The 10,118-nt window shown below is 47.2% G+C and overlaps 1 protein-coding gene across 2 annotated transcripts in view; it reads right to left on the bottom strand.

Moving 5' to 3' along the window:
* Zxdc (ZXD family zinc finger C) overlaps positions 1–9,667 on the bottom strand; it is a 33,495-nt gene extending 23,828 nt beyond the window's left edge. The window contains exons 1-5 of one of the 2 annotated variants that reach the window (XM_021164787.1): positions 8,599–9,667; positions 6,452–6,604; positions 6,280–6,358; positions 5,306–5,436; positions 92–262 (exon numbers count right to left, since the gene is read on the bottom strand). In XM_021164787.1, coding sequence (XP_021020446.1) covers positions 92–262; positions 5,306–5,436; positions 6,280–6,358; positions 6,452–6,604; positions 8,599–9,574 — 1,510 coding nt within the window. In that variant the 5' untranslated portion in view covers positions 9,575–9,667. The remainder of the gene's footprint in view (positions 1–91; positions 263–5,305; positions 5,437–6,279; positions 6,359–6,451; positions 6,605–8,598) is intronic. The other variant, XM_029478439.1, reaches the window with a different exon arrangement.
* Positions 9,668–10,118: the final 451 nt, after the last annotated feature.

The raw sequence follows: 10,118 nt of genomic DNA, 5'->3' as shown, positions 1-10,118 counted from the left end.
TGACTGAGAGGGGAGAGGGAGGGGACAATCCCACTCCTCTCATACTCAGGCATAGACTTCTTTGCAGCCCTCAGGGGCCACAATCACAGACCTTGGCGCCGGCTGTGCTGCCGCACCATGTGTGCCTTCATGCTATGCTTGGAGGTGAAGAGTCGGTTGCAGCTGGACACTGGGCAGCGGCTTTTCGGAGTACCCACATCCTGCAGATGTTTCTTAGAATGAATGTACAGACTGCTGCGAGCTGAGAACCTGGCACAGCACCCTGGAACACAGAGGGGATCCAGTTACACCTGAGGATGATCAAGGATACTTCCTAACTACATCAGAAGTGACACTGGACTGAGAAGACAATTCAGAAGGAAGGTATTTGCCACCCAAGTCTGGTGACCTGAGTTTGATTTCCAAAACTCACACAATGGTGGAAGGAACCAACCTCACCAAGTCATCTGCTGACCAAGTTTCTGCACATGTGAAATATGCGCTGTGACGCACTGTGCCACATGCAACTCCCTCTGCAACAGTAATTAAGACTCATGTACTGACTAGTTCTATGTCACCTTGATACAAGCTAGAGTAATCTGAGAGGGAGAACCTCATGAGAAAATGGCTCCATAAAATCAGGCAAGCCTGGAGTGCATTTTCTTAATTAGTGATTGATGTGGGAAGGCCCAGCCCACTGTAGGTGGTATCACTCTTGGTGGTGGTCCTGGAGGGTATAAGAAAGCAGGCTGAGCAAGCCATGAGAAATAAGCCAGTAAGAAACACTCTTCCACACGGACTCTTTATCAGCTCCTTTTTCCAGGTTCCCTCTTGATTTGAGCTCCTGCTTTGATTTCTCCTTCAATAGACCGTGATTCAGGATANGTAAGCCAAAATAATCCTTTTATCCTCAAGGTGCTTTGGTTATGATTTTTTAGCACAGCAATATTAACTCTAAGACAGAAATTAAGTCAATGTGAAACTATAACCCAATCNATTCAGGATGACAAAGGGTTCAGAACCTTCAAGAATGAAGGTATGGGTCACTTCTTAAGGAAAAACAAAAATAAAAAACAAGACATAAAAACAAAAACCTAAGTCCTGCTGAGGTGCTTGCTGAGGGTGAGGAAATACAGAATGGGTAATAGAGGAAGCTAGTCACAAACACCAACTAAGGCCATGTGACCAGTTGCAAAACTCAGGATGATAACTGACATGTACTTCTGTCACATTTTTTTTTTGCTAAGAATGTGTTTGTAAGGATATTTGTGTTTTCTTTACTAGATTTATCATGTTATGTATCACCAATTGAGATATCAGTGGTTAGAATATCTAAGTGATGAGATACTAAAAGACTGTCCCTTAAGGGATACTGCCACACATTCTAAGATATATAATGCATTTGCAGTTATAGGAGGATAGTTATATCATGTTAGGAGTAATTATTACCTGGTTATTGGTTTCATTTGGAAATAAAACATGACATAATGAGATATTATTGTGTCAAGTTGACAAGGAGTGAATCTGCCATGGCTAATCTTGGTTGTCAACTGAACTACATTTGGAATTAACTAAACACCTGTAAGAGATTTTTCTTGATTGGATCACTTGAGGTCGGAAGATTCACCCTAAATTTGGGCCACACCTTCTGGTGGGAGCCTATATAAAAGGACATGAAAGATTAAAGCTTTTGGGTTTTGCCTGCTTGTCCCCATTCTCACTGGTAAGTTTATCTATCCTGCTGCCAAGGTATTCCTCCACTAAATTTAGAGTCTACTTCTTCAAAATTCCAATGTATGCTGAGACATCCAGCCTTNTGGATTCTTGTATTTTCCTTTGAGAGATAGCCACTGTTGGATTATCTAGACCACAACCCATAAGCCACTTTAATAAGCCCCCTTTTAATATAGATTCATTTTAACTGTTCTGTTCCTCTAGAGAACCCTAATACAGATCATGACACTATGTTCTCAAGCACTGATACTGACAAGTGACATTACCAAACACCTTGGCACAAGGGATAAAGGGAAAATGATAAAGGAATATGTAGACTATGAGTTAGTCTAAGACATGTGACCTAATCAAGCGCACTCTGTTCCTTCTACCCACCGCTCAGAGTTAGGTGGAAACAACTTAAAAACCTCCAAAGTTCAGTTGCAAAAATGTGTATGAATCACCTTTATTAAGCTGTTAAAAAAAAAAAAAAGAAGAAAGAAAAAGAAATCCTACAGTCCTAGGGGCTGGAACTATCTCAATACATGACCAAATGCAAACCTGCCCACTTCCCTCTGTGCATCACAGAAACTGAGCAAATGTTTCTAGGTCACTGGTTTAAGAGGAGCCAGATCCGGCAACCCCCAGCTTATATACTTAATTCACTCACACATCAGATCTGGATTCAAGTGCTGGAGGCAACACATGTTTACAATTGCCTTTCCCTCATCCATGACAGCCTGTCATGTTGGTGCTCTGTCCTCTAGAGACCCAGGAAGAGGAGGTAGAATTCTTGAGTTCAGAGGCTTATGAGCACATAGGTAGTAAGTAAGAAAAAGATCAAAGCTGAAATAATACTGTACAAACAGCTTCTGAGAAGACAGAGAGAGATGCCAGAGTAAGGGGCAGTGAGTGGGTGACCTGCCTCAGTGAGTGATGGAGGCAGGCCTTAAAGCTGATGGGTGTTAAGGCATAGGGAATTGCTCAGCTAAGGCTGTCGGCGTTGCAGCCCTTATTTGACCCATGACCACAGACAAGCTTCTGACTCTGCAGAGTAGCTTTTCCTTGTCCGTAAAATGAGATGCATGGGGGCAGGATAAGGAANAGCCTTAGAGCTTGCCTAGAAACACATTTTGAAGTTCTATGTGAGAATGAAATGAAGTCCCAAACTGCACAGAGACAGTCGGGGCCCTTCCTCACATGGCCCCACATTCCCTTAAATAGCCCACTCTCAGGTCCCTGGCACTGGCACTGCCTACCACCCTGAGGATGTTCCTGACACCACTCTCAACACATTCACCTAAATGAGCCTAGTTTCATTTAGTCCAGTATGCAGGAGTTCTGGAGTCTCTGCATCAGGCGCCACTGCATCATGCAGAGGCCTTGACTAAGCCCTGTCACACATCTCTCTGCTGAGGCTCAAAGCTCCTTGAGAACGTCAATGCTCCATCGTTAACAGTGAATTGCCCAATCGATCCCAGAAGAACTGTCAAAATGAGCAGCACCTGCCTCCTGCTCACTAGTTCTGCCTGAGTTGGCCTACCAAAACTTGCTCACCAACAACAAATGATACTAGTGGGCCTCAGCATTNATAGTTGGTCTTCCACACACATCCTTCCGGCTCAGTATCCTGTTTTCAGTATTCCTACCAGGGCAGCCTTTTCACTGTGATACCACCACCNGTGGCTCTCCATCACGGCTCACTAGGGCTTAAAAACAGAAAACAAAACAAAACTCCACCTAACAGTAATCACTACAACTATCGGAACTGATAAATACTAATGCTTTTTACAAGCTTTAAATTAGCTGAATCCCTGCAAAAACCCCATGAGGTTTAGTTTACTTCATGGATGAAGAAAAGAGGCACAGTTCTGTTTATCACAGGACTCCTCTGAGCCATGCAAGCCATGCAAAAACCCCATGAGGTTTAGTTTACTTCATGGATGAGGAAAAGAGGCACAGTTCTGTTTATCCCAGGACTCCTCTGAGCCATGCAAGAGGCAGAGTCAGGACTTGAATCCAGANTTCACATTTTGAATTGCTTGAGAATTCCATCCCCTTGCAGGGCTTAAATGAGGGCCTGTATGCTACTTGCTTCAGCCATAGTCTGGCTTGCTCTTTAGGCCAGCAGCAGACACACAGTCTGCTGTCTAGGTAGCTCTCTGGTCAAGCTAACATTTTATCATTTTATGTACCATATGACCAAACTCTTCTCTTCTNCAATCCCTACATCAGATCTCAACTACTACCCCTCCTCCCTCATCCAGGTCCAAATCACAGCAAGCTTTGACTCTATTTCTGCTGTTGATGGGATTCTCTTCCTTTTTGCTGTCAGCCCCTAGCCCAGGAGCAACTGTCTTACCAGGGTGATTACAGTGCCCCTCCAAAGACCAGACTTGGCCTTGTCTCCAACATGAGCTACTATTGCCCTGTGGATTCTCCCTCTGGTCTTTCTGCTTCTAACAGCCATTCTTTAATGTCTGGCTAGCTTTCCTCCTTAAACTGATNAGGACATTCACACCCCACCCCCTAAGAGCAGTATGGATGAACCCTCGGCACCCAGAGCAGCCGGAATGTTCTTGTTTATCTGTCATATTCACTCACAACTGGCACGGTGACAAGAGGGAAAGCTTGATAACACCATCTGCACTATGTTCAGTCTGTTGTAAAAACTGGGGTTGGTCTTTNTTATCCTTCTCCAGCTAAGATAACTAAAGTCTACAGATTCAGCTGAGGCCCTAAATTTAGGGTTCAACAGACTCATGCTGGACTGCTCCTCCCTTAGTGGACCTTCAACTAGAGCAGGGTTGGTATAAATGGACCATACAAATAAATTAAACTTTTAAACATTTCAAAGAAAAAAGCCTGTGCTGGCTAGTTTTATGACAACTTGACACAAGCTAGATTTTTTTTTTTGAAAGAGAGAATTTCAATTGAGAAAAATGTCTCCAAACATTGGTCTGTGGGAATGTTTGAGGCATTTTCTTGATNGATGATTGATGTGGCATGGCCAAATTCACTGTGGGTAAGGTAATACCACACACCGGCCTATGATCCTGGGTGCTCTACAAAAGCAGGCTATGTCAGCCATGGAAACAAGCCAGTAAGCATCACTCNCTTAGGGCCTTAGCATGAGCTCCTGCCTCTAGGTCCCTTCCTTGAGTCCCTGCCCTGACTTTCTTTGATGATGGTCTGTAACATAGAAGTGTAAGCTGAGATGCTCTCCAAGGTGCTTTTGGTCGAGGTGTTTTAGGAAACCCTAACCAAGACAAAGCCTCATGTATACCCTTATTAAAAAATCTGACAGGCTTTATTTCTGATTTGTCATTTAGTGAGGCCAAGCTACATGCCAGACCACACACGACAGTGCACTCTTCTTCTCACTTCACCTGCTCCTCATAATCACCGAGTTAAACAGGTAGTGGATAGCCACAGACTGAATGCTTCTTCTAGTACACTCCCCTAAGACAGTGTGTACCTACTCTCAACCAACCAAATAAATACAGGGCTGAAACTGGCAACTACCTTAGTGCTTCTGCAACTCAAACTTACAGCTTAAGAGGAGTGCTGTGTGACACTTTGTCTACAGCTAAAGCAACATTTTAAATGCTACCTTCCACAGGGCATTCGAATGGCTTTGTTCCCAGGTGGGTGATACTGTGGCCCTTCAGATGCTCTGCTCTAGTGAATGACTTGCCACAACCTTCAACTGGGCAAGTGAACCTCCGGTCATCATCATGTTTCCTGAAACAAAAAAAATAAAAAAATGAAGGAGCAATCATTACTCACAGACTCACAGGCATGAGACTTTAGACCTGAAACAGTGTGCTCCCTCCATTCAAATGGTCAATACATTTCAGAATGTTCACACAGGGTTTGTTTAGCTGCCCCATAATCAGAAATTCTATTTTGATAGGTAGGTGGCCCCAGAGCCAGGAATGGAATAATTAGTGCTACAACAATCTAACAAGCGCTGAGCCCCAAAGGAGAGAATGAAGCAATGTGAACTCTTTGAAGTCTCTATGACCAATGTTCTTTCCAAGNCACAGATGACCAGAAGACACACACAGAGCTCAGCAGCAGTAGGAAAGATCCTTGTTAAGTAAACTTGCAAACAGTCTTTTTCTAAGTAATGCCTTCACTCTGAGCATCTCAGACCCCAGTCGTGAAAACATACACAGGCCACCCACCCTCTCTGAATCTGTATAATACCAGTATCGGACCTGTGACCAAGATGGAATGAGACAACATATCGATGAACATCACGTGTACACAGACCCCTAGTTGTCAGTATCACTGCTGAAAGTTTACAAGATCACGAAGAAAAGTATTTCTACAACATTTAAAAGGAAAAAAATGTAATTGTATTGACAGGATGTTAAGTAAACCAAATCAAACTTACAGAGGAAATAACTGTTGTCAANTGAAGAGACTTAGTGTTTTTCTTAGTTTTCTGATTTTCTAAAGCACTGACACTGAGCTGCATTTTAAACTGCCTGAAATCTGTATGTAATTCACTAAGAGTGGTCTGAGACACATAGTTCATGTGCTTTTAGAACCTAAATGCCAAATGTATGGTTCGTTTACCTTTTGTGTCTTAGAAGTTTGGACATACTGGTGAAGGTCCAGCCACAACTGTCTGAGTCACAAATAAATGGTCTTTCACCTTGTAAAAGAAAAACATGACATAGCATAGCCATGAGCACGACAGCCACCACAAAGCATGTGTCTATATGGAGGTGCACACTGCAGCTCATACCTGTGTGACTTCTCAAGTGAATTTTCAGTCGGCAGGCTTTGTCATATTGTTTATTGCACCCAGGAAAGGAGCAGGAAAAGAGCTCTTGCTCCCTGAAGTGGGCCCGATTATGGGAAAACAGGGCACTCACTGTGATGAACGTCTTCTCACAGCCTGAATGAAGAAAGCACAAGCTCAGCTCTCAGGACAAAAATCACATAGTGCAGCTCACACAATTGACAGTGGCAGTTCACAATGAACAGACAAGGAAAGCCATGATTTGGAAACCAGGTCTGCAAAGCTAGGTCCAGCCATGCTTAGCTTTCTAGAAGGCACAGAAGGTCCTGTTGCACGTGTGATATGCAACACACAGGTCACCTGTTGCAGTGTGATGTAAGATTAAGAGGTTGTCTTCCACACATAGCATTTGCTGGACACTTTTGCAGACAACTCTGCAAAAACTATGTTTGTCTTTTACAAACTCAGTTGGCAATGCTGTCTGAAACCCAAGAAATGAGCAGGACAAACTAAACACTAACCATCAAGATTTAGTCGGACACAGCTTTGCAGGGCTGCAACCATCCTACTAGCTCAGATTTTCTGTCCCTAGAGTAGGAATCTGCATCCTCCACACTTTTCAATTCCCTCCAGCTTCTGCAACTGACACCCCACATCTTACCATCTGGTTTCTCTTTATCTTTTACCCATTTATTCAGGTTGCCAGCTTCACCTCTGTTCTCACAGCCCCATCTCTAAAATACAATCACTATACAGCCCTACATAAAAGTAACAGCCCAGGAATTTCTGCCCCATCCAAAAATCCTCTTCCTTAGCCTCAAGCTGTCTGCTTTGCTATTTAGGGTATATGTGATTAGGTTAATGCGAACATTAGCATTCTCTGCCTTAGCAACAGTCCTCACCACCGGCTATCAATAGGCAAGCTCTTTCTCTCTGACTCTGTGATCTTTTCCTGAAGCCCCACGCCATTCCCACTGCCACTTCCTAGCTCATGTTGTCAAAACAACCTCTCCTTGACTGGACACGAAAAGGTGGTGTTCCCCTGCTCCTTCTCCCAGCTTCTATGGAAGCCTAAGTGAGCTGCCAGCACAAGACCCTTANGGGCACNTCATGCTTTTAAGTGAGTGGATCCCTGTCCTTCCCAGTATGACAGAGAANGGTGCTACCTTTACTAGGGTGTGAGCAGCCATCATCATTCTTGGATTAGGAAATGACTGCATGTTTTCAATCATCAGCTTGATGATTTCTACATCAGACTCTATCAGATATTGTGTGCATGCTAGAATACAATACTAGAATCTGTTGCTTGTACAAGTTAAGTCTGGTTCTTCCTCCCAGCCCCATACAACACACAAGATATCCTTTTCAGTTGCTATACCCTACATATAATAATAATCTTCATATGAAAATAATCTAGAATGCACATTACTAGTGCAGAGTGTATAAAAATGTTAATGTGCAAGCTAGATGCTGGCTAAAAGTAAAAAGAACAGACATGATTCCAGAAACTGATTAGTCTGTCAAAAATCANTATAAAAGACACAAAAANAGCTGTGTCACACACCGGCAGAGGCTCACCCTGATGAAGGAGCATCACTCTATTCATAATATTGGGAAGGACAGGGGTCTGATCCAATGCTTGAGGCGTCCTTGGGAGCTCTGTGTCCTCTAATCAATAGGGCTTCCAGAGAGGCTGGAGAGGGACCAGAGAAGCACCAATGTGTGCTCATTCCCTCAGTATTTTAAGGTGGCATATTTCGATTTATGTGTCTTGGACCTCTGACTCCTCTGGTATTGTTGAACGAGTAGACTGAGAAAAATAAAGTCCTGACTCAACTCTGAGAAGAGGTCACTTTCAATGGAAGCATCTTAACAAAGGTTTGTACCCTCCCCACGGATAGCTGCGATTGTGCATGCCACTTCGCTGTAGGAACCCAGAGCTTCATATCTCTAAGTACCTGAAAGGGACCTCAACACAAACACGAGAGTGTTTTTGCCTTATTCTCATTTAGATCAGGGCGCGTAAGGCCTCCACTCCGCCCTCNGCAAACCCTGCCCAAACAGCGACACGGAGTTTGGCCCTTAGGTCCAGACCCCTCCGGGTCCCGCCCGCCCCCGCAGGTCCCCGCAGGTCCGCGTCTCCAGCTTACCGGGGAAATCACACTTGTAGGGCCGCTCGGGCTCGAAGTGGCTGCGCTGGTGGGAGTTGAGCTTGGCGTGTGTGGGGAAGCGCTCGGCGCACACCTCGCACTTGAATAAGCTCTCCTGCTCGTGGCCCTTCATGTGCGCCTTGAGGTTGTAGACCGTGGTGAACTTCTTGCCGCAGCCGCCCACCGGGCAGCTAAAGGGACGCAGCTTGTCATGCGACTGCAGGTGCCGTTTGAGCTTGTAGGAGGTGGTGAAGGCCCAGCCGCAGCCATCCAGCGGGCACTTGAAGGGCCGCCGGCCCTGGAGGCTGCCGTGCGTCAGCAGGTGCACCTTCAACTGGTGCTTCTTGGCGAAGCTCAGCGCGCACTGCGGCTCCGGACAGCGGTAGGCCGGGGAGCCAGCGCTAGCGGCTACCGGCCCGCGGCGGGACGCAGCAGCGCTCGAGGGCTCCAGGCCCGGGGTGGTCGCGGGATGCAGGCTCGGGGCGGCTGGCGCGGGCGCCGCAGCCAGCGTGAAGACGCCGCGGTCGAAGCGCACCAGGAGGTCCTGGTTGTGGATAGTGACCGTGCCTGCCAGAGCTGCGCCGGGGGCGGCGGCCGGGACCTGTTCCGTGGGGCTCGCGCCCGAATCGGGCTCGGCCTCCTCCTGACCATGGGTGTCCGCCGCGCGCGGCACTTCCAGCAGTACCACGAAGGAGTCGCCGCCGTCNTCCGGGGGCGGCGGGCTGGGCCCCGGGGCCTCCTCTGGACGCGGCCCGGGCCCGCCATCTTCCGGGCCCCTCAGCAGCAGCAGGCGACGGCGCCCGGGACCGGCACCGAGGGACGGCCCCGCACCGCGGCGAAGTCGGCTCGGGCCACCGCCATGTTGGTCTCCGCGCGTGGCCGGGGCGGCCAGCACCGCCGGGAGGTCCATCTTAGGCCCAGCTGAGGCGTCCGAACCGCAGCCACCGGGGAAGAGCTGCCCAGCCCTGCCAGGCATGCGCGCGACACCTAGGGTCCGCCCCCCGGGAGTCTCTGTCAAAGCTGAGCGTAAACTACAGCCCAGAGTCGCATCTCGAGCTGCGCGTGCGCAGGAGCCGTGGGCGTGGGCGTGGCGCGCGAGGGCTGTCGGGACTGTAGTCACGAGGAAGCCCGGGGGGTGGGGCAGGGGCGGAGCCTCCAACTTGTCTGTGCTTTGGTTGGAGTCCCAACTTGGAAAAAGAGGGTCTTCAGATTTGGGCTCCTACTTTTGCTTCGGGGTAGCGCAAAGGAATGAAAGCTGATTGCGTTTCTTAAGAGTTCCTGTGCCCTCTGTACTGTGAAAATNCGACCTAATTCAACCTGTGATTGCTAGGTGTAAGGAAACAAAGTCAAGTTTACCTGTGGCCACATGATCCAGAACTGGCACTCAGGTTTTGGATCTCTCCACTTTGCTTGTCATCTCTCTATGACCTCGCCGAAGAGCGCATCTATCTGCTGCTACTGTGCCACCGACCTGATTTGCTCTGTAGCAGGTCCTGATGGGATCCCTACCTAAACCACTA

The sequence above is a fragment of the Mus caroli genome, chromosome 6, assembly GCF_900094665.2.
Source record: "Mus caroli chromosome 6, CAROLI_EIJ_v1.1, whole genome shotgun sequence".
NCBI classification, from domain to species: Eukaryota; Metazoa; Chordata; class Mammalia; order Rodentia; family Muridae; genus Mus; species Mus caroli.
The sequence above is the reverse complement of the archived record's forward strand: the minus strand, read 5'-3'. Positions and strand labels throughout refer to the sequence as shown.